At 43.5% G+C, this 24,353-nt stretch overlaps 1 protein-coding gene across 1 annotated transcript in view; it reads left to right on the forward strand.

Moving 5' to 3' along the window:
- Positions 1 to 6,045: 6,045 nt before the first annotated feature.
- Positions 6,046 to 24,353, forward strand: part of LOC146173237 (venom metalloproteinase BumaMPs1-like) — a 34,823-nt gene continuing 16,515 nt past the window's right edge. Inside the window, exons 1-9 of the mRNA XM_084583309.1 lie at positions 6,046 to 6,163; positions 7,794 to 7,969; positions 8,048 to 8,140; positions 13,054 to 13,177; positions 13,332 to 13,355; positions 13,819 to 13,955; positions 18,741 to 18,818; positions 18,893 to 19,017; positions 21,659 to 21,805. Of these exons, the coding sequence (XP_084439435.1) occupies positions 6,049 to 6,163; positions 7,794 to 7,969; positions 8,048 to 8,140; positions 13,054 to 13,177; positions 13,332 to 13,355; positions 13,819 to 13,955; positions 18,741 to 18,818; positions 18,893 to 19,017; positions 21,659 to 21,805 (1,019 nt within the window). The 5' untranslated portion in view covers positions 6,046 to 6,048. The remainder of the gene's footprint in view (positions 6,164 to 7,793; positions 7,970 to 8,047; positions 8,141 to 13,053; positions 13,178 to 13,331; positions 13,356 to 13,818; positions 13,956 to 18,740; positions 18,819 to 18,892; positions 19,018 to 21,658; positions 21,806 to 24,353) is intronic.

The following is a 24,353-nucleotide window of genomic DNA, read 5'->3' on the forward strand; positions in this document are numbered from 1 at the left end:
TGTACAACTTCTGCACTATATGCAATGTGTTCAAGATAAAGGAGGGAAGTACGAAAAGCCAGGCATAAAGTCCACTTGTCTTGTGTTTTTTCATATGAAAACATCAAGTTAAAGCAAGGTATCGCCCCGCCGTGGTGGTGCAGTGGTAAGACGCCCGACTACTGTGCAAGCGTTCCTGGGTTCGAACCCGACCTCGGCGGCTGCGTTTCGATGGAGGCGAAACGAAGTGGCGTCCGTGTGCTGTGCGATGGCAGCGCACGTTAAAGATCCCCAGGTGGTCGAAATCACTCTCTAGATCTCCACCACAGCTTCCATTTCTCTCTTTCCATTTTCACTCCCACCTTCCTCCCTTCCTTTACGGCACGGTTCAGGTGTCCACAGAGCGAGTGTGACAGATACTGCGCATTTCCTTTCCTATGAACTAATTATTATTATTATTATTATTATTATAAGCAAGGTATCAACGCTTAGCAGAGCGTTGCTCTGCGCACCAGAGAAACAGTCAGGCACAAAAAAGTAGCCAAAGATGAAAGGGACTGTAGTCTTTATTATAGAGCTAGGAAATAGCAAAGATTCTTGGAAATGAGAAATCGTTCTCCTACTAATTACACCTCATACTACTTTCACCGGCAGAAGTTTTGCGGCACATTTCTTGCAGCATGTGATTAATGACCTCCAATCAAGGCTGCAAGTGAGGAATAGTATAATGTGGCAAAATGCCTAGTACAGGCTGTAGAAATGAGCTTCAATAGATCTGTGGGCGAGTAATAGCAAGCTGTAAGAAAATGCACAGAACACAGAAATGTTGACTCGTTAATATTCACACTTGTTACCCTTACAGACATAAAAGCTGCTAGCTAGGCCAGCCTCTGCCTACCTTGCAGTATTTTGCACTTCTTGAGATAGCCAATGGCCACTAGTGCCTTGTTTTCTATCTGAAGGCCCCGCAGCGAATGACAATAACACAAACTTCATGTATGCAGCACCTTGCATTGGATCACAAGTATTCTATAGACATTCATTTCATTTTCGCATGCATATTAAGCAGCACCTATAAGCCATTATAAAACTGCTTTGCTGAACACCAAAATTTTGTCTGAGCCGTCAGCTTTTCTACATGCCACACAATATAAGATGAAAAATAGCTGGACAATATGTTAGTGATGTCCTGAAGTGAAGATTTTCATGACTCTGACCCAGAGTATAGAGAAATGCTGTTAATTTTTATCCCTGGAACGTTCTTTATCCCTCTCTCTCTCTCTACACAGGACAAGAATAGACATCAACGCGCGGCCATGTATAGTAGGTCTGGACAAGCAGGAAACTTTATCCACCTTGCTTGTATTTTTCCGCAATTTCAGCATTCTCACGCTGATTGTTTCGCTGGTGAAAGCATGTTTCGTTATCTGGAGTTAAATCAGCAAATAACTGCTTACACAACAATGTATAAATCTTACAACCGCTAACGGTGACGCGCTTGCCTAGACAGGACAGCTGATTGGTAAGAAATGGCTATGGTTCTTGAAACTTGCATTTAGCAGAAATGGCCGGGGAGAAAATTGTTCAGTACTTATAATATCATATCACGCTGTACTGACGGAGGCCAAACAGCCCAATTCGCGAGCCGCTCGCTGCTACCGCCATCCGAAAACAGCTGTAAGGCATAGCCAAAGTCGCCCGAGCGAGAACTTAGTGCTCCTGAACGAGAGCAAACAAGCTACTTCACAAAATTTCCTCGCTTTCACAGCACTATCCAACACTAGCAATTGACAAAACACTGAAAATAATGCCTCGTGTTTCACGTGCAACTGGCTGTCAATAATCAGCCAGCGGATCGCAACGACCAACTGTCTTCGCCGTTCACAACTTGATGGCCTTCGGAACAGCTTGTATCGCGTTCTAGTTTAGTTGCCGTAGTTGGAAGCCGAGCACAACACCACATTTCCAGTAAATTGAGCGCAAATATAGAAAGACTAAAGGTCGAAACCACAAGCATCCATGCAATGCCAGCAGAAACCAAACCACAAACACGACCCGGAAGTCAAAATTCACGTGGCAAAGCATTGCCGTGACGCAATGTCCGCCAAAACTTGGACAGCACCTATAGATGGTTGGTTGGTTGGTTCATAGGAAGGGAAAGGCGCAGTATCTGTCACACTTGCTCTGTGGACACCTGAACCGCGCCGTAAGGGAAGGGATGAAGGTGGGAGTGAAAGTGGATAGAGAGAAAGGGGAGCCGTAGTGGAGGGCTACGGAGTAATTTCGACCACCTGGGGATCTTTAACGTGCGCTGACAGCGCACAGCACACGGACGCCACTTCGAGCACCTATAGATTTTCTGGTCTGGCAATCATTGGCCGCTGACGTCCTCTTGTCGTCTGCTATTTGCGGTGCCGGCTGCCCTCTTGCATGCACGTCGTGGATGGTGGTCGCTGTTTTTTTCTGCAAAAATATTTTATTCATATATTCTCATTTCTTTGAGAAGCCTTCACTATAATATGCGACCTTAGAGATCCCCGGAGTTGTTCTGGGCTTCGTCTAGAGATTGCCGAGGAGGCCGAAATCGACGGGCTCGTGCTGTGTAATTTAGGCATGCAATCAGAAGCGTATTATCCTTACGGTATGTAAAAAAGCACTTTTCCAATGTTTCTTTCGGCCGTGTACATGTGCCGCGAAAGTAGGGAGGAGATAGCGTTATGTTCCTGATTGTTGAGCTATTGCCGTCGCTGTTTGGGTCCAAACACTAAGAGTAAATCTCAAACAAGCATACCTTAGCGCGAGAGCATACCAGGATACATTAGAGGAGAGTCAAAGCTTTTGAACGAATCGCTACCTCGTAACTTGCTATTATATGCGCGTGTTAGTCAGACTTCATTATTTTCAGCTGGTAAAGCATTTTTTTAAAAACGAAAGCATGTGCCGCCGCCGCCGCTTCAGTCCCGTCATCGCAAAACCCAACGCGATTCGATTGCTCTTCTTACAGTCGCCGCCGTCTCCGTCTCGCCTCCCCTGCAGCCGCACTCGCGGTTGCAACGGACTCCCGAGTGCTGCCGAGCCTCGCCTTCCGTTTTTCTAGTGCTTCTTCAGCAAAAGACTAGTGAGTGCTTCAACGTAAGCATACACCATTTATAATTCAGTGTGGGAACCCTAAACTCGCGCAGGAATGCGCCGATTCGTGGATTACGACTGCTCCCCCAGCGTGTCTATATAGGTTTTGCAATGACTGGATGTATGCTGCTAGTTCGCACGGCATAAAATGCGAGCTGAGCTAGCAATACCAAACTATCCATTTCTTTTTGCATCCAGTTGCACCTTTATTGTTCACAAACTACAACTGTGCTGCAAGAAGCGCCGTGGATGCCACGTCCCCTGCCTGAGCTGGGTATACACAGCGGCGCCGACAGCTGCCGGCTGCGCTCGCTAGGTCACATATCATCGACGCTTCCCGCTCAATGTGCACTCGCTTTGTGATGTAAGCAGTCGTCGATTTGGGGTCGCTACTGCCAGAACTACACTCGATGACCACATGCGACCGCTAAAACTTGTGAATGCGCGCTCCGTCATCGCCGGGACTCTAGACCCGAACGTGCGTACTCGCGCTAGGCCTATTCGTTGCTGAACGAGCCGGCAGTTCGGCTCCGATTAACATTTCTGTCCAAAGACATTGCTGATGATAAGGGGGAACATATAAAGTGTAACTTCTTGTTTTCCCTTTTCTGACTCGGTTAAGCTACAGACAAGCGCAGCTGTTCAGGCCGTTCACTCGAGTATCGAGTGTCAAGTTCTCGCTCGGCCTCCGATCCGACCAAAACAGATCGAACGACTTTCCGCAGATCAGTTCCGTCGGCGTCGCGGGGCTGAAAACCTCACAATACGGTGATAGGCGGCCGTTGTTCGGGCTTGTGTCGTCGCCGGTGTAATGCGAAAGATCAGTGCATCGATAAGTTAAGGAACCGTGCAGCCCACTGACTGTGAGCGTGCCTTATGTTGAAGAAAACATGCCTTACTCTATATCGCTTTCGTGCGTTAATATCTTCATCAAGCACTTCTGCATGAGGGAGGACCACTGTGCCAATCGTTCCAAGAAAAAAAAAAACGTGTCCTTTGATATTGCAGCCTGCATTGCAGACGACGCTCTGCGATCCTCTGTGACGTCACACGAGCGTTTCAAAATCCCGGTCACTCTCTGTGGGAGGAGCTTCCCGATTCCGATTTATATCGCGTTTTTTTTTTTATATGCGCCATGCGCTATAGGCACTAAAAATTCGCGAGTAGAATGAAGACCTGTATATTATTCACAGAAGTATAAAACGGCAATATATCGAACGACCCTGTCATCGCCCCTTTAAGACAGATCCAACAGCTTGTGCTATATTTAAGTCATTTAGACAGAAGGAGATAGAAAGTTCATTGAAGCAAGTGAGTTTTAAAACCCTCCCGTGTCCGTGGGCCACAGCCAAACCTTCCTATATATATTCCTTTTCTTTATGACGTCGGCAGCCCGAGTCACCGCAGAAAGCTGTGATGTCACGTCCGGTGACGAGAACAGGACCTCCCAGTCACGGTGCTCCCAGTACCCCAGTACACCCAGCTTGAGATGGCGGGCTGTCCCTGCGGGGAAGGCTCAGCAAGGCAACCGAAAAGGATGTGGGAGAATGTGGCATGAGGGGGAGCGTGCAGGGGAGGTCCCATGCACGATAGTGGGATAGCAGCTGAGAGATCGGAGAGAGCGAGTCTGAAAGCGTCTCCAAAGGACCTGCTTCCTTTTTTTTCGCCAATTCTGAATAACGGTAGAACGAGATGTAGAAAAGGGGCACAAAAAATAAAGAGAAGCCGAACAATTAAGAGCTGAGGAGGAGGGAGGGGGGCTCAGTTCGTTAACCAATTTCGACGACTTATCTTTCCCAGACGAAAACAAAGTCGCCTGTCGAGACGTTAGCCAATGGAGGAAGGCTCCCCATCAACCATTTTTCGGTTACCTTTGACCCTGATTATGGGTAAGTGTCTTTTTCTATCAATCCCATTATAAACAGCATCTCTGTAGATACTCAAGCGCATGCATGCCATCATAATCATAATCATCATCATCAGCCTGACTATACCCGCTGCAGGGCGAAGGCCTCTCCCATATCTCTCCAATTAACCCATGGATGCCATATGCCTGCCGTATCAGATGTTAATGAAGTCATTCTGCCGCATAATGACAAGGACAAGAAAAACTTTCCTTTACTGCTGGTTATCGTATTAATATAGGTTCGCTATACAGCAGCTTAGGCACTGCGTTCAGTCTTTTTTTTTTTTCAACCATACTTTGATTTGATTTGGTTGATTGAAGAGCCTTTCTGTAAATGCAAAAGGAATACAGACAATGACATCACTGCGCTCTTTGAAGCCTTGCTACAACGGGGTGGCGCAGTGGTTACGACGCTCGACTACTGTTCCCAAGGGCGCGGGATCGAATCCCGGCCTCGGCGGCAGCTTTTCGATGGAGGCGGAAAGCAAGGCGCCCGTGTGCTGTGCGACGTCAGTGCACGTTAAAGAACCCCAGGTGGTCGAAATTTCCGGAGTCCTCCACTACGGCGTCTCTCATAGCCTGAGTCGCTTTGGGACGTTAAGCCCCACAAACCAAACCAAACAAATCCAACGCAGACATTTAACTGATGTTCATGTTCGTTTTCCCTAAATGAGGGTTTTCCGTAAATACGCGCCACGTCTTCGGTTCCGTGGAAACTTATTTTAATTAATACATCTTCAAACGCCGTAATATATCGCTTGTTTGCGAAAAAGAAAAAGGAAAATCTTGCGCAAAGCACTCCTCGGCCTTTGCGTTGACATTTCATGCGTTTGATTTCTTTACGTGCGTCAAGAAGTTAAAGTAACAAACAAACAAATTTCTTATGATTTACAGACAATTGTTTGACTTCTCCGAAAGATTAAAGAGCTGCATGATATTTTTACTGCAATCTTTATTGCTGCACTGGAATGACAAGCTTCATTCTGAATCTTAAGCTATAAAAACTATACACATCTTGCGTTCGCTGTGCTTTCATGTGGAATAAACCGCCATTATCCTGGCTTATTCAAATAACAGTTATTGAAATGAAAAGGCTGCTGCAGTTTGCCTTCTTTACCTTGGCGCTTTTTTCCGTCATACCGGCAGAACGTGAGTCCCAATCTTGATAGTTAGTTATCAGTTTTCCCTATTATTACCCGTGCATCTTTTCATTCGTCGTTAGCATCTTTCCATTAACCAAAACGTTCACGCATATTCGAGAGAAATTGTCTTTATTCGCATACTCGAGAGAAAATATTCTATTTGTTCGCTAGACGAGTAAGGTAATAGATTAGGATATCATTGTTCATAAACTGCGAACTTTACAGCGTTTATTTAAAAGAACGTTTTTCAGCTATCTTTATTTAGAATTTAGAAAGTCATTCCAAATCGAGATTTTTATTTGGCCATGTTTTTTTTCGGCTTTATGTTTAATAACGTTATGCGCTCAGAAGTCACCCTCTGCTATGTTCACGCTTGTTTACATTCGGGGTAATTTCTGTCTCAGAAAATTACCGACCTCCCCACTTTTTGCAAACCTAAACAACCACACAAGGCAAAACAGAGCCCCTCATTGCCACTGTTCTTGCCAGCACCCACAAAAACAGTGCGACATTGGTGACTGTTCGCACCACCCGCTTTTCCAGCCTTCGTCCTTCCGCCCTTCCTGCAGACCAAAGCAATATCTCGGCGTGCTTACGATTCGGTTCATTTTATTCCCTTCCATTATGAACCTAGATAGCCGTGATTCCCTCTCCAATACTTAAAATAAAATTGCAGCCTTTCCGTGTCCAGAAAGAGCGCATTGAGGTACTGAGACAATCCTTTAATGGGTATAGCAGGCAACACAGGCACCCATTAAAGTACCTCAACACCCTTTCTGGAGGGGGTTTTAAAGACAAGAAGTCGCGCCGTTAAGGGTGCAGTTTTGTGTACAGTAAATTCAACTAATGGCATAGTGCTTTTGACAGTGCTTCTGCGGGTTTTTGCGTTCTTGAAGGCTTGCTACGACTAAAACTATCATTGCTAGAACCAAGAAAGCGTTCTTAACGAAGTAGCACTCGCATGAATGGCAGTCTGTGAGAGCACGGCGTTCTCAATACGCGATACGCCTTGGCGAGAAGGTAAAGCCTACAGCCGTTTACACTATAGCGTCAATCGGAGCTACCGGAGCAATGCCTCAAAACGCACAACCGCGGAAGTCAATCAGACACTTCCGCTGTTTAAATGTGCCACTAGCTTCCGTACTGTCAATTTGTTAATTTTATGTAGCCACACAGCTTCTCGTTCTCAATCACAGTAGCCGCTGAAATTGCTTTTCTTCTTGTGCTAGAATTGATTTTTAAAAAAAAGTCATTCGGTTGATTTTTACCGCGATTTATTTTTCACTTCAACTGAAACGTTAACCTCTTAGATATATATATGCTACAGTGTGATGGCTCACCACGAGGGGTGTATTTAAGTGAAGTATATGCGACTAATTTCTAACGTCGTCATGCAAAATGACGAAATTTATGTAATCACTAAATGTTTCAAATTTCGCTCTCCATCGCGTTTCGACAATCGAAATTCAGCGGCGTGTGGCAGGCTGCATGTATTAGAACCTGAATTTCTCTTTGAAACAATTAGAAGCGTCCGTTGCCTCGGGTAAAGAAATGAACAAAAAATATCAGTTAATACTTCTGCTACATGAATGCGCATTTACAAATGTCCTAACGAGTGGCCGTACATTTATTTATAGACCACACGAACTCTTACTCTATCGTCCACCCAACTCTGTTGGAAACGAGATCAGATGACAGAGCAAAAGTGGTTGCAATCAATGAGGACATCACTTTGAACCTCGTACAAACAGATGTATTTTCCGACTCATTTGTGCTTTCAACAGCAGTGAACGAAGACCTGCTACAAAGGGAGGTAAGATAAGCTCTAGGAACTTCCTTTATTTAAGTGCAACTGCGGTATTTTCTCTTCCGTCTGCCTCTCCCGTTGCAGTTTGATACATCAGAAATCCGACGAACTCTTTACCACGATGAAGTTCGTATGGCCGCCGTGTCTATGCGTGATGAAGACGGTGTATTCGAACTGGTAAGTGTAGTTGAGACGGTTAAAATTATATGAGCTGCACCCAAGTAACGTAAATGCTCGTGCAAAAACACTTTTTAGACATCATCGCGGCAACAGAGTTTCTCAATATTACCTAAAGATGGCGCCACCATCCATGCGAGCTTCTTAATCCAGCGCCGGAGCTACCGGAGCGACGGGAAGACGATGTTTCGCACTTGGCTTGGCTAGTGTTGCCCTGAATACGTTGACTCGGCAGTTGCGCGCCAAGGTCTACCCTGGTTGCGCCGGGGTGCGCTCGGCTTTGTGCAGAATAAATTACTTCAATAAAGTGTTTCAGTTTCATACTTCTTCAATAAATTAACGCAGGCGCTAGGCCGACAGAAAAACATTGACGGCAGTGCGTTGAGGTTATTCGCCTCGAAAGGAGGCCTATTGTTACAGCTGAATTCATGTTTTATGCCCGATAATAGCCCAGCTGAATAAGAAACCTCATCACGTCACCTTCCCGGAATTCCTGCATATTTCCATCATTAACAAACTGTTAATGCTCGCCATTGAGAATGTAGTGCGGCGTAGCCATCTTTATTTCTATATAATTATAAGAAACCTTGTATATCCACCATTCCCGTCGTCGTTTGCTACACGTGATTTCTTAATATCGGAGAAGATATATGATAAATGTAGCGAGTAGAATATTAAACGCCTTAATTCAACAGCTGCGCTTCTTGTGTTGGACACCTTTTACCAAATATACGCCATTTATCGACTTTTAGCCGGAACCAGCTTGCTCATACCGCGTGCTCTGCTTCTCTTGAAGTTTAGCGCTGTATGTGGCAGGAATCAGCACTAGAAAGGTCATCTTTAGGTCGAGCTCTGCGTCTTCATTTTCTATTTTAATATGCACGAATTTAGACACCCATTCAATTGCTGTTCGTTATCATCGTTGTTTTATTATTATTTTTTTTTTAAGTGGACGAAATGTTCGCCTGCGTGCACTGTTGAGCTCTGTTGTCTGTTCGTCTTCTGTGGGTTTGCGCTACGGATTACAAAAAAGAAAAGAATAGCGCACTGCGAACTTTCGTGCGTTGTTGCTTTAGCATGCATCAGCGTGCGATGCGACTGCCAGCTGCTATAATGACATCTCTTGTTCTGCAATACGTGATGCACTATTTTCAAGGTCACCGTTACTTTAAGGCGGAAGTTTGGGCCATGAAAGCCATTCGAAATCATATTTGCTAGTGCTGATTTGAGTTGAGGGCCCTCGTTTTATAACCAGTGACACTCGCAAGTCAACAGAAGTTATTCTAATAATGTATAAACTTGTAATGGAAAATGAGAGGTACAAATCAGTTAACATGTTCATGTTACTATAATATCTAAATTTATTTATGAACCCATAATAGTGTCCACTGCCTTCTTTGTGCGAGCACTGTACAGGTGCCCTCGGTAAAAACAGATGCTAAGTTGTCGTGAAGGCGTCTTTACGAGCCCTATTGATACGTTGCTTTAGTATCCTCCAGTTACATACAGCATACAATGGGTCCACGAACTGCGGTAGGGTTTAATAAACTAGGTACATTGTCAGTGTCTTATATCAGCCTTGTCAGCGTTATATACAGAGCGTTCTTTTTTATGTTCAAAATATGAACAGAAAGGCAGCTCGCTTCATATATATTAGCTCTTAGGCTGATTTGGGGCTACGGCAGACACCAGGTAAAAGGCAGACAGCATCAATTAATTCCCTAATCTACTGAATACGTTACTTAACATTTTAAAATTTTATTTTTGGCGGTATGTCATATTTGCAAAAAACAAATGTTTACTCCGAGCATCAGTACAAATGCGCAGATCACCCCGATGGCGACAGAGGGCGCCACGTTCCTGTCGAATTTTGGTGGACGCCGCTCGCCGGGTCCAATCAGCGCGTGATGTGCTGCCGGTGCGCGGTAGCGGTAGACGGCCGCGACAAATCTGCGCAAAATTCTCGACCTAGTCATCAGAAGCATAGTGATAGAGATTAAAAACTAGCTGTCCCAGTGCATGCTGCCATGCAAGACGAATGCGTCATAAAATCTTTAGGGCCTCTTTTGACAGACATTATTAATTAACCTCTTCATTCTTCATTTTTACCTGACCAATCAAGAAGAAAGGCAGTGAATGAGTTATTCGCCTGAAACTACAAATAAAAACTCATCCTTGAGCATGCTATCGTACGTGCAGGTTAAAATGATGACGGTATCGCTGCAATGACAAGTTGAGCAACAATGGCATTTATGGCGGCGCATTTCATGCTTCTTCAAGATCGTTGCGACATTCCATATCACGTATAGAGCCACAGTTTGTGCAAGATTCAATTATTAGTGCCAGGTCTTGCAGGTGGCGACTTGCAAATCAGGAATAAAGTAACAGTTATTCAATATGCAGTGTATATATCCTATTCAGTGTGCATCAACATTGCAAATACTGTGTTTGACAGACTTGGAGAATACCTATGAGTGATGCTGTCGTAATGGTCGGCGGGTGGGGTTGCGTAAAGCCCTTTGAGGGGTTGCGCTGTGAGTGGCGACCTCTAGCAAGTCGCGGAGAAGGTTTTCAATGGCCCTTGCTACTGTGCAAACATTTGCAAGCATATCATTTTTAATATTAGGCAGCCTTCGTGTCCCCTATAGCATTGGACGTCGCTCCAATCCAAGAGCGAACAAGACAGTTAGTTAGTTAGTTAGTTAGTTAGTTAGTTAGTTAGTTAGTTAGTTAGTTAGTTAGTTAGTTAGTTAGTTAGTTAGTTAGTTAGTTAGTTAGTTAGTTAGTTAGTCAGTTAGTTAGTTAGTCAGTCAGTTAGTTAGTTAGTTAGTCAGTTAGTTAGTTAGTTAGTTAGTTAGTTAGTTAGTTAGTTAGTTAGTTAGTTAGTTAGTTAGTTAGTTAGTTAGTTAGTTAGTTAGTTAGTTAGTTAGTTAGTTAGTTAGTTAGTTAGTTAGTTAGTTAGTTAGTTAGTTAGTTAGTTAGTTATATGAGGTTTTATGGCGCCGCGCGCGACTGTGGCTATCATGCGCCAAATACAAAGAACAGACAGTGCATTAACCACGACCATTTAACACATATAGACTAGAAACTACTCGGAAAGAAGAGGGCGATCAGTATATAACCCTTCTTAACTAACAAAACACATAGAAATGTGGCAGAATTGGTTCAACGAAAGACTAATAACAAGCACATCAGTAAAGTTTGATTTTGGTTTTCTATATCCATCCTGGAAAACGACAGAAGGCACTGTAGATAAAAATATGTAACATCGCACAAACACTTTACAGTCATTTGTGTGCGAACCGATAGCAACCCTGCCTCACATTCGAATACTAAGGCGTTTGTATGGATTTCTATGTATACAAGTAAATGGCTTCGCCTTGTTTGCGTGGCCGAATTTTTATTGCGTATAGGGCCACCCGACCAAAGCGCCTCTTTAAAAAAAGGTTAAATTTATAATTACAACGGGTGTTTCAAACGTGATTCTATAATGAATGATCTTGATTTTTTGTTGTTGTTGTTGAGGAGGAAGTTTTTCTGCTACAAACAATGCAGAAACAGTTCCTGCGGTTTCTTGTGTTGCCTTTTCGAACATATTTTTTATACGGCCAGTTAGATATAGTAGGAAAAATTTCGCGACTAGATTTCATTGAGCCGTTGTGCCTTAGAAGGATTAGTTCGTCGCATGTACAGACACTGCAACACAAGAAGACAACAAAACAATTACTATACGCTTACGCTATGTTGCTTATGTCGTAAAAAACATCAAATTTTTTTCCTGCCCGCACTAACACCATCCCTCACCTTCCTCCGTGGCGGCGACCGTGCATGCCCTTCAATTGCTGATTTCTGGGCGCGCTTCTGCCACCACCGTTCGCCGCTGCGCCCCCCCCCCCCCCTCCTCTTCCTGCGTGGCGGCGATGGTGTTCTCTGGTTGCCGAAGCGCCGGCTCGCTATCAGGGGATCACTGTGCGTTAATCTGAAGTCGAAACGCACTGCCACGTTGCCTTGAGTCTGGACTCGCACTCGCTAGCGGCGTCAGCGGCATCAGTCAGCTATTACTGCTATCTCTTCGCCGCGCAACGTTCCTGGGCCCACTCGCTGCCTCCTGCAACCTCCCGATAACTTAATTTCTAGTGGCGCGTTTCTTGAAGGAATATGTGTGAAAAGTAAAAAAAAAAAGTCTGTAATTGTACATGTTTTGCTCGAAAGCATTGCCTCAATCTATCCAAAAGCTCGAACACCTGATTAGCTTCGCTCAAATTTCGCATTAGGAAGTCGTCAGCAAATTTTTTTGCATCGAAATTGTCGGAATGTGTTAGCGCACACACAACACCATCCCCCCCCCCCCCCCACACCCTTATCACCTTATAGTCCCTAATGTGCGCGCATCATCCGACTGAAGAAACTCCCAATCAACCCACTATCTTCTCACAATTTGACAGCCTTGTGTCGTCATTTTGTTTAGTTGCTTGTTCAAGGCCAAAATAGTGCTGTGACCAATGGCGTCGCTTGATTAAAAAAAAATTCCTTTTTATTATAGGCTCATGGAACGAAATCCCGTGCGTGCAAGTTGTGTACGGGATCTGTGCGCGAGGTCTGTGAGCTAGATCTGTCATATTCCGTGAGATTCCGCGAGATGTGTTTTTGTCTCGCGTTCGCCAATGAACGCCACGCTACAGGAGCGATGGAACGCCGCCCTAACTCACGCTTGCCGGATAAAGTGTGACCGATACTGCGCCTTGCCTTTCCTGTAATGCAATTATAATTATATGTAGCACTGCAATGAACGCCGATACGAGACAAAATGATAGGAGAGGAAGAATAGGCTTTCGCCATTCTCCTCTTTAGAGGCATCTAAGAGACCTCTAATTTTTCTTTTCGTTATCTTTTATTTTCATTTTTTTTTTCAGAAAGGTGTAATAGGAGAAACTCTTCGCATAGAACCACTGCCATTTTTAGAACGGCAGGCAAATGGCCAGAGGCCTCATCGCTTATTTCACGCTAAAGACGTCAGCCTTAATGATAAAGTTACAGGTGAGAACGTGTACATTGTCTTCCTACAGTTAACTACATCAATTATGGTGAGGCAACCATAAAGGAAAGTAGAATAATAAGCCTCTACCACTTAACAACTACATGTCAGAACGCACATTTACTTTGGATGTTTTTTTTTGTTTTTTTTTTTCAGTATCTGCTAGAACATACAACATGGGTGAGCAATCATTTTTACGCTGCTGTCTAGTAGCAACAATGCCGGCTAGTTTTTAGTTTTTTTTTTCACTTACACTGAGGTAGTAATACTGCATGCGCCCTTTCCTCTTTAATGAGCCATATAATCTTTCTTTTAGCCAGCTCGTTTTCTTCTCTTTAAATAATAAGACCGTGCACAGCGGTGTTTTTTTTTTTTTTAACCTTCCTTTCAAGCCTAAAACGTCACTAAAACGTCAAGTTACCGGTGAGGAGGAGGAGCGGGGAAGTTTAGAAGCACTTTTTTTACAACTTACAATTGTTAGAGGCAGAAAGCATGTTGAGATAATTGGCATATCTCGAAACGGGATGGAAAATGTTTAGAATACCGCGGTGTTATTTTAGCCATAATTGCCGCAACAAGTATCGCATGCTGGTTTGAGAGAAAAAAAAAAGTTCTGCACTGACGTTTCTCACTTTATTTGCAGCGAATGCAGCACGACAATCCGTCACACATTTAAACGAGGTCATCGTAGAAGTGTTAATTCTGTGCGACACAGCATTTGTGGACTTATTTGTGACGGACGCAGATATGATCGATTACTTGGCCGTCACAGTAGCCGCGGTATGTTCACGATATATCCTTGCTTAATCCGGCACTTCGGAAGCATCTGTATATAACTATCTGAGCTATGTTCTAAATTCGCAACTGCTAGTAAACGCCTAAGCACGTAAAAACAGCAGACTTCAGTAGCTAACGTAGAGAAAAGGACATATAATTGCCGTATACTAATAATAATGTGAAGAGGAAGAAGTGCACGGGGAACGTTCCCCGTGTACTTCTTCCTCTTCATAATAATAATAATAATAATAATAATAATAATAATAATAATAATAATAATAATAATAATAATAATAATAATAATAATAATAATAATAATAATAATAATAATAATAATAATATGTTGATAGAAAAAGAAAGGCACATGTATCTGTCACGCTTGTTCTGTGGACACCAGGGCCGGTATTCTGAGTTTGCGTCGTTATCGATGTGTCGCTATCTCACGTGACCTCTAGTCATCTGATTGGTCGAAACGCCGGAACCGGGTGTTGTCAGCACGGAACCGGAAGAGGTGGCAACATAATGTTCCGGCGTTTCCACCAATCAGATGACTCGAGGTCGGGGAGATAGCGACGCTTTCGATAACGACGCAAACTCGGAATACGGGCCCACCGCGCCGTCCGGTATACTAAACAGAGCCAGTTCATCGTATACTAACAAAAGCAGCACAATTGTACACGCTCATATCAAAGGGTAGCCGCTCCTTTAGGAATGAAGAGATATGCTAACCAAACAACGTCATAATTATAGCTTCACGATCACCATTAATTAAGCGGCATTAATAATCGCATTCTTAGATTTCGCCAAAGTGGCTGTGGAGCCTTCTTCGAGCAACTGTCGCAAAATTTACTCTCTACTAGTGGGTTTCGGACCTTAGCCGAGGCAAAGCGACAGCCTCTCTGGACGCTGCTTTAGACCGCTGCGCGAAATGATTTTATAATACCTGTTTTTGGCACAAATTACACCAACACAAATCTAAGAACAAATCTCGGTAGCAGCTTTTCCGGTGCTGAGCTGCCAGTATTTCACGCGGCGCTTCGAATGTCGTCATCCTTACCTCATCTGTCAAAGTTTCCCTAAATACCCTAATTAGGAATCCCCACTTCCTAATCGAAGCCTAAAGCTCCCATATATTTTGCTAAACATGGGAAGACGTGACAAAGCAAAGGTAAACGTGTAGTAATTTTGCTTCCGCGTATATCCGTGCTTACCAAGCTCAACCACCACTTGAATTTTTGCAGACCATATAATTAACCCATCTGAATGCTTATATTGTTCCCATTATATATTTCGCTAAACATGGGGAGACGTGACAAAGCAAAGGTAAACGTGTAGTAATTTCGCTTCCGCGTATATCCGTGCTTACCAAGCTCAACCACCACTTGAATTTTTGCAGACCATATAATTAACCCATCTGAATGCTTATATTGTTCCCATTATATATTTCGCTAAACATGGGGAGACGTGACAAAGCAAAGGTAAACGTGTAGTAATTTCGCTTCCGCGTATATCCGTGCTTACCAAGCTCAACCACCACTTGAATTTTTGCAGACCATATAATTAACCCATCTGAATGCTTATATTGTTCCCATTATATATTTCGCTAAACATGGGGAGACGTGACAAAGCAAAGGTAAACGTGTAGTAATTTCGCTTCCGCGTATATCCGTGCTTACCAAGCTCAACCACCACTTTAATTTTTGCAGACCATATAATTAACCCATCTGAATGCTTATATTGTTCCCATTATATATTTCGCTGAACATGGGGAGACGTGACAAAGCAAAGGTAAACGTGTAGTAATTTCGCTTCCGCGTATATCCGTGCTTACCAAGCTCAACCACCACTTGAATTTTTGCAGACCATATAATTAACCCATCTGAATGCTTATATTGTTCCCATTATATATTTCGCTAAACATGGGGAGACGTGACAAAGCAAAGGTAAACGTGTAGTAATTTCGCTTCCGCGTATATCCGTGCTTACCAAGCTCAACCACCACTTGAATTTTTGCAGACCATATAATTAACCCATCTGAATGCTTATATTGTTCCCATTATATATTTCGCTAAACATGGGGAGACGTGACAAAGCAAAGGTAAACGTGTAGTAATTTCGCTTCCGCGTATATCCGTGCTTACCAAGCTCAACCACCACTTGAATTTTTGCAGACCATATAATTAACCCATCTGAATGCTTATATTGTTCCCATTATATATTTCGCTAAACATGGGGAGACGTGACAAAGCAAAGGTAAACGTGTAGTAATTTCGCTTCCGCGTATATCCGTGCTTACCAAGCTCAACCACCACTTTAATTTTTGCAGACCATATAATTAACCCATCTGAATGCTTATATTGTTCCCATTATATATTTCGCTAAACATGGGGAGACGTGACAAAGCAAAGGTAAACGTGTAGTAATTTCGCTTCCGCGTATATCCGTGCTTACCAAGCTCAACCACCACTTGAATTTTTGCAGACCATATAATTAACCCATCTGAATGCTTATATTGTTCCCATTATATATTTCGCTAAACATGGGGAGACGTGACAAAGCAAAGGTAAACGTGTAGTAATTTCGCTTCCGCGTATATCCGTGCTTACCAAGCTCAACCACCACTTGAATTTTGCAGACCATATAATTAACCCATCTGAATGCTTATATTGTTCCCATTATATATTTCGCTAAACATGGGGAGACGTGACAAAGCAAAGGTAAACATGTAGTAATTTCGCTTCCGCGTATATCCGTGCTTACCAAGCTCAACCACCACTTGAATTTTTGCAGACCATATAATTAACCCATCTGAATGCTTATATTGTTCCCATTATATGTTTCGCTAAACATGGGGAGACGTGACAAAGCAAAGGTAAACGTGTAGTAATTTCGCTTCCGCGTATATCCGTGCTTACCAAGCTCAACCACCACTTTAATTTTTGCAGACCATATAATTAACCCATCTGAATGCTTATATTGTTCCCATTATATATTTCGCTAAACATGGGGAGACGTGACAAAGCAAAGGTAAACGTGTAGTAATTTCGCTTCCGCGTATATCCGTGCTTACCAAGCTCAACCACCACTTGAATTTTGCAGACCATATAATTAACCCATCTGAATGCTTATATTGTTCCCATTATATATTTCGCTAAACATGGGGAGACGTGACAAAGCAAAGGTAAACGTGTAGTAATTTCGCTTCCGCGTATATCCGTGCTTACCAAGCTCAACCACCACTTTAATTTTTGCAGACCATATAATTAACCCATCTGAATGCTTATATTGTTCCCATTATATATTTCGCTAAACATGGGGAGACGTGACAAAGCAAAGGTAAACGTGTAGTAATTTCGCTTCCGCGTATATCCGTGCTTACCAAGCTCAACCACCACTTTAATTTTTGCAGACCATATAATTAACCCATCTGAATGCTTATATTGTTCCCATTATATATTTCGCTAAACATGGGGAGACGTGACAAAGCAAAGGTAAACGTGTAGTAATTTCGCTTCCGCGTATATCCGTGCTTACCAAGCTCAACCACCACTTTAATTTTTGCAGACCATATAATTAACCCATCTGAATGCTTATATTGTTCCCATTATATATTTCGCTAAACATGGGGAGACGTGACAAAGCAAAGGTAAACGTGTAGTAATTTCGCTTCCGCGTATATCCGTGCTTACCAAGCTCAACCACCACTTGAATTTTTGCAGACCATATAATTAACCCATCTGAATGCTTATATTGTTCCCATTATATATTTCGCTAAACATGGGGAGACGTGACAAAGCAAAGGTAAACGTGTAGTAATTTCGCTTCCGCGTATATCCGTGCTTACCAAGCTCAACCACCACTTGAATTTTGCAGACCATATAATTAACCCATCTGAATGCTTATATTGTTCCCATTATATATTTCGCTAAACATGGGGAGACGTGACAAAGCAAAGGTAAACGTGTAGTAATTTCGCTTCCGCGTATATCCGTGCTTACCAAGCTCAACCACCACTTTAATTTTTGCAGACCATATAATTAACCCATCTGAATGCTTATATTGTTCCCATTATATATTTCGCTAAACATGGGGAGACGTGACAAAGCAAAGGTAAACGTGTAGTAATTTCGCTTCCGCGTATATCCGTGCTTACCAAGCTCAACCACCACTTTAATTTTTGCAGACCATATAATTAACCCATCTGAATGCTTATATTGTTCCCATTATATATTTCGCTAAACATGGGGAGACGTGACAAAGCAAAGGTAAACGTGTAGTAATTTCGCTTCCGCGTATATCCGTGCTTACCAAGCTCAACCACCACTTGAATTTTTGCAGACCATATAATTAACCCATCTGAATGCTTATATTGTTCCCATTATATATTTCGCTAAACATGGGGAGAAGTGACAAAGCAAAGGTAAACGTGTAGTAATTTCGCTTCCGCGTATATCCGTGCTTACCAAGCTCCACCACCACTTTAATTTTTGCAGACCATATAATTAACCCATCTGAATGCTTATATTGTTCCCATTATATATTTCGCTAAACATGGGGAGACGTGACAAAGCAAAGGTAAACGTGTAGTAATTTCGCTTCCGCGTATATCCGTGCTTACCAAGCTCAACCACCACTTTAATTTTTGCAGACCATATAATTAACATATCTTATGCTTGTATTGTTCCTCGTAACGGTTTTCTTTCGCCTAAATGTTAACCGACGTGCGCAGAGCCACGTTCTCCGCGCCGCGCTGACAATATTAGTACTTCCCTATTTCTATCTCCGCAGGTTAACCTCAGGTACAAACCACTTCGAAGTCCAGCAATTAAATTTAAGATTGTCGGAATTGTGAAGCTCAATAAAGCGGTAAGGTCACTGTATTAAATACAGTCTGCGCAGAATGTACACTGTTTGGTTGATCGTAATTACGTTTCTTTCAGGTTGAAAAAATCTTTGTGAAGATGAACGGCAGCTACATGGACGCACAGCCTACGCTTCGGGGCTTTATGGGTTTCACTTACAATAAAGATCTCCGTGAGGCCGACGTTAAGTACCTCGTCACAGGGTAGGTTGGAAGTCCTCCCGCGAGCATTGATCGGCAGCTTGTTCTTAACCATAGCGCAATCAAATTAGCAAACAGCGCAATTATATCTGAACCTTATCACAATTTTATCTGGCTTTAAACGCGGGAGCGTTAAGGGCCCCGCTCTCCAGACAATCCGGCATTGCCGCTGTGAAGGATAAATCACGAGCCTTCATCTGGTGATTTGTTGGTTGGCAGGAGAAGTTCAGCTCACTGATTGGTCAGCGGCTGGTGTGACGTCACGAGACCACGTGGTAAGGCCGCGTAGGAAGGAGCTGCCGACAGAGGCTTCCCCTTTGAGACGTGAGGGTGAAATGGAGATCGCAACCGCCAGAACCATTGGATCTCGAGTGAAACACGCTATTTGCTCCCAGGCAACGCAGTCTCGTTCGTCCGGCTGATGGTTACAACGGGGCTCTTTTTCGCATGTTTTTTTTTACCGGCTTACGATTTATGCTAATGAGCATTTGTGAGACGTTAGAGGTACAAATTAATGGATTAGTGATTGAGCGAGAAACAAATGCATGTTTACGTACGAGGAGCTTGAGTGTCCCCCAATTTTTTCTTTGCATACTCGAACACGGTCGTCGGTTCTCCTGGCGATACATGTTTTCACAGAATTTTCGAATAGTGCCCGTACCACCCATGTTGACAGCAGACGGCAAAGAAAATATTCTGTTTTAGTTACTGTGTCTACTCTCGCGTAAGAAATGTTAACGAGGACGCTCATCTTTGCATTTCGTTTGCCAATTTTGCCGCTTTTAGACTGCAGTGAAACACGCTCAAACGCATATCTCCCATCAAGCTTTAGAGCTTGAAGAGTGGAACGCTTTCACGCTTTGAAACGTTTGACGACAGCCTTCAAAGGCAACAGCATTGAAGTGACTGGGCTGCAGGTCCACACGCGGTGTGTGTGCCTATCTTGATTTCTTCTATCTGATCGGTCGTAATAGCCACCGACGTGCTTAAAGCCGATGGGTGCTTATATGCGCCTTATTTTTTTTTTTTTTTAGCGAAATGTTGAGCCTCGTTTTATTAAGGTTCACAGAGTTTCCCGATTATCACGTTGGGAATGTTTCGTTGTATCCATGGACGATCTTCAGCGCAGAAATGTTATATAAGGGTTGTTTTATGCCTGTTTCACAATGTCTTATTGTTCTGTACAAAGTTTTAAAGCAGGCGAGCGATACTGACTTCGCCGAAAGGTTTAGCGACATCGTTTCAGAGGGCTATGATTACATCGTATGCGCTATGAGCCATCCGCATTTTTCACATGGTCGCTATGCGCATGTCCGGCTCTCCTCCTCAAGATTAAGTGGTCGGAAACGAATTTCCAGCCCCAAATGCGCATGCATGCAGCGCACCTCATTTTAGCGACAGGTACATGCGGCAGATGGAGGCAGCTGTCAATCATCATCAGCAGAAGTGAATTCGGTGAAAAGGGCCCATTAGAGTCTCACACTGCGCACAGCTTGAGCAACGCGCCGCACAGAATGGCCGCTGCATGATGGTTTATTTATTTATATTCTTGCTGCTTTAGAAAAAAAAGAAAGAATATGTCTTTAGCAGCAGGCTGAGGACGTCCATCAAACTCTCGTTTTTAGTAAAAATTGATTCTTTGGCTCTTTCGTACTTGGTGGACGTTTGTCTGCTACAAAATGGCTGAAAAACAAATGGAGTTACTTACTTTCTGACCGATCTGTTCATAATCCTGATGTCAAAAGACCTAAGACTGAAAGAAGGACTCGTTGAAAGCATTCGGAAGTGAATAGCAGTGTAATCAGGCCTCGAGACTCTGTGGAATGAAAACTCGGACTTATCACAGTTCACTTTCTAAAACACTCGGCTGTGGCAACACGCATTTCTTTCTTTACACTGTTTTGTAGTGCACATGAAAACCTTTCGTTAAAGTATGGTCTTTTTCATTAAGACGCGCTAACTTGTCGACACGGGCCAACTTCAGCTTGTCATGGGTCCCCCTTACATCCACTGCCGACGAAATTTAATTCCATTTATATTTTGGTGAAAGTAATGGTCGCCTTTTAAAACTTTCAGCTGTTTTCGCATGTATTATTGGTGCGATACCATGAAGTCCCTGTCGCAGCAACCTCCCGCTCCCAGAAACAAGACAGTAATTACGTCATGTGGCCACGTAACCCCGGAAGACCAATGGCAGCACCAGCTACCAAAGTAAAATTAAAAATGTCCCCATTGGACCAAGCGAAAAGGAAGGAATCCTGCCTTGCGGTTGAGTCGAAACCCGCCTTCATCAGAGGCGAAATTTCCTGATTAGCAAAAACACTGATGACATCATAAAGGTCATGCATGAGCACGAAGTACCGATTGCAGAACACCAACAGCAGGAGATAATATAAAAAAAATCTATTTGGTCCATCTGAAACATTTGGGGTCCTATACTTACGCGATCAATTAGTTTCGGGCGGTGTACTGACGAATACAGCAACGAAACTGGCGTAAGCAACCAAAGGAAGCGCAGGTGAGAACTTGAATGCTTTCGCATTCCCTCTTAAAGGTTCCTTAAGTCTATATATCATCACAACGTTTCTCTTTATGGGCTGTTAACAGATTTGCTAACAGCGAATGTGCACTTTTTTTTTTAAAGCATGGACATGATCGAGGGGATGAACAGCCAAATGGCAGGGATCGCTTACGTAGCGACGCTGTGTTCGTACGATGGCGTCGTCATCGGGGAAGATAGGGGCGGCGTATACTTGGGCGTTGACATCATGACCCACGAACTGGCTCACTCGTAAGTTCCTTCTTCCACTTCGTACGGTGTAAACAAACCTCTACTGGCAGGGTCGGATAAACAGTTATGAGGGCCCGGTTCAAAAAAGATTCCCCCATACCCCCCCCCCGCCCTCCCTTCACCCCCTCCGCCTACTGTTGTCATGTTTGACATAATTTTCTATACCAGAGAACATACGTCATATTTACTCAAAGAATGTCCGGGTTGTTTATGGGCATCGCATGAGCAGAGCACATCTAGACTGAGCTATTCTTGGAAATGGCGGGACACACACCTCCCTCGAAAATCAGAACGCGCATTCGCGCGCGGCTGGGACCCGTTGAGTTCCAGCTGGTACATGTCTGCTACCAGTTGAACACAAGCTGGGACCAGCTGAACTCAAACCAGTTAGAACCAGCCAAAATATTTGGGTGTTTTCATCTATTTGGGCAAGCTAGTACAAAGTTTTACTTTGACTGGCAAACCATGAGGCTGACTTTTCGATTAAGCACACAATGAATAGCCTTTAAGGCGTTCGAATTTGCAATATATATAATTTTAATCATGGGAAATTAGGAAGATCATTTGACTATTTTTCGGACCAAACATCGAAGTCTGCCATTTTCTTTCTAGCTCTCGGGGCGCCCCTGAGAACGGAGGGCCCGGTTCATTTGAACCCTTTGAAACCTGGATAATCCGGCCCTGTCTACGGGCCTATACACTTGGCATAGCGCTTTCCTTCAGTGCGTGCGTGTACCGTGCACAGGATGTATTGCCACAGCTGCTCAATAAGACGTATGTAGTACCTATAGTGTCCTTCCATTGAGCGGCCGTGGTAGTGCACGTTAAAGAACTCCATGAGGTGAAAATTAACTCATAGCCTTTTGCTTCGCATTTCCACCCTTCTGTCGGTTCCTCATTCATGCCTTGTTTTATGGTGCGATTGAGGTGTCCATCAAGAGTGAGACAGCTACTGGACCTTTCCTTCTCTTTTAAATTTATAGACGTGTAAAGAAACACCATTGTCTGTGCGAGCGATTTATCTTCGATGACAGGCTAGAAAACATTACTTATCTGACTTGGATAGTATTGTCCGATAGCGCGAATTCGGCTTAGAAAAGAAGCTGTTTGCAACACTCCCGCACAGTACGAAAAATAAATGGTTTTCAGTAGTGGTTCATTTCACAGAAAAACTGTTAAAAACGTCGCTTACTGTGTTGGTCGGCGGCCTCAGAGTATAGACGATGGCAGAGTATATATAACCTGCAAGTTTTTCAGAGGAAAGCGGACAAAAAGGAAGAGGGGTGAGATTGGGAGTGAGTGTGTCAGAGCTGTGATTGGGGGCAAGACAATTGACGTCAGAAGAGTTTCTAAAAAAGGAGTGCTTGTTGGTTTTGTCGCAGTGATGGCGATGTTGCAACTTGACCAAGGGAGGCGAGGTAGAAGTGGGGAAAGAGTGGGAGTGGTGGAAGTTGAGTGGTGCAAGGGATGGTTAATGACCTACATAAACAGACAAAGGAAGCAGAATATTGGGCCTCAAAATTGATATGAGCATAGACTAAAGAAATTACAGGATTGTGCTTAGCTTCGCTTAAGAGCTTAGTGGCGAAAGCCTTTCCTCCTTCTCTTCTTCCTCAGTTTTGCGTATTTGCGTACTTGCCATAATTTCATTTTTCTTTCATTTGGTTTTGTCGTCGACGACGACATCAGTTAAACTATCTTACACGTAGCCATACGAGGGCTTTTATAAGGATTAAGTCTAACTAGCCAAATGGTGAAATTATGATGACGTCGGAATCCTATTGCGATGTCCTGACCGTGAAACTTATTTCGACGTCTCGCGGACACATCTTGCGAACACGAGACTTTCACTGTGAGCTTAGAAAGGATCGCCTTAATAATGTTCAGCAGTCTTCGTAAGAAACCAAAGTGAAGGGAACCTAAGAAAACAAAAGCCCTATTTCAGGAGCGATATCACCACTGTCACAAACCCCCGCCTTTACGGTCAAAAGAGGCGCGGGATCCCCTTTACGGTTACCCGTCTTCCCTCTATGAGGTTTGCGAACACATTTAAAAGTTAGGCCGGTCAACCCGTGAAGTACGTGTGTCGGTGTGTGATAGAGAAATAAGTTCAATTAGGTCACTTTCTTTTACAAAGAATTGAATGATTATAAATAGTAGGCTATAATTCACTGCATAATAATAGAGTACAATAAAAAAATAAAACGCCACGACAAGATTTGATAAAAGACGACAAATTAAATGACAAGAGGAAAAAACCAGACAACGAACAAAACGCTGCGACAAAAGATGACTACAAAGATAACAAAAAAAGTATTCTAGATATAATGAGTATGGGCAAAAGTCACATAAAAAACACAGCGTAAAATATTACTACTTCAGGTAAAGGTTAACAAAAGCGAAAATAATGTTCGAAGCGCCCGCGTCAAGGACAGGCGGTCGCTGCCCCATCGGCTTGTCGAATCTTGTCCAGAGGAGCGACGGGGTCTCGTGAAATTCGCTCTATGTTTGAGCCGGAAGCTCCCGCAACCTCCGCTGTATAATAGGT

This window comes from Amblyomma maculatum, chromosome 11 (genome assembly GCF_055883805.1).
Source record: "Amblyomma maculatum isolate TAMU_Amacu chromosome 11, ASM5588380v1, whole genome shotgun sequence".
In the NCBI taxonomy this organism is placed as follows: Eukaryota; Metazoa; Arthropoda; class Arachnida; order Ixodida; family Ixodidae; genus Amblyomma; species Amblyomma maculatum.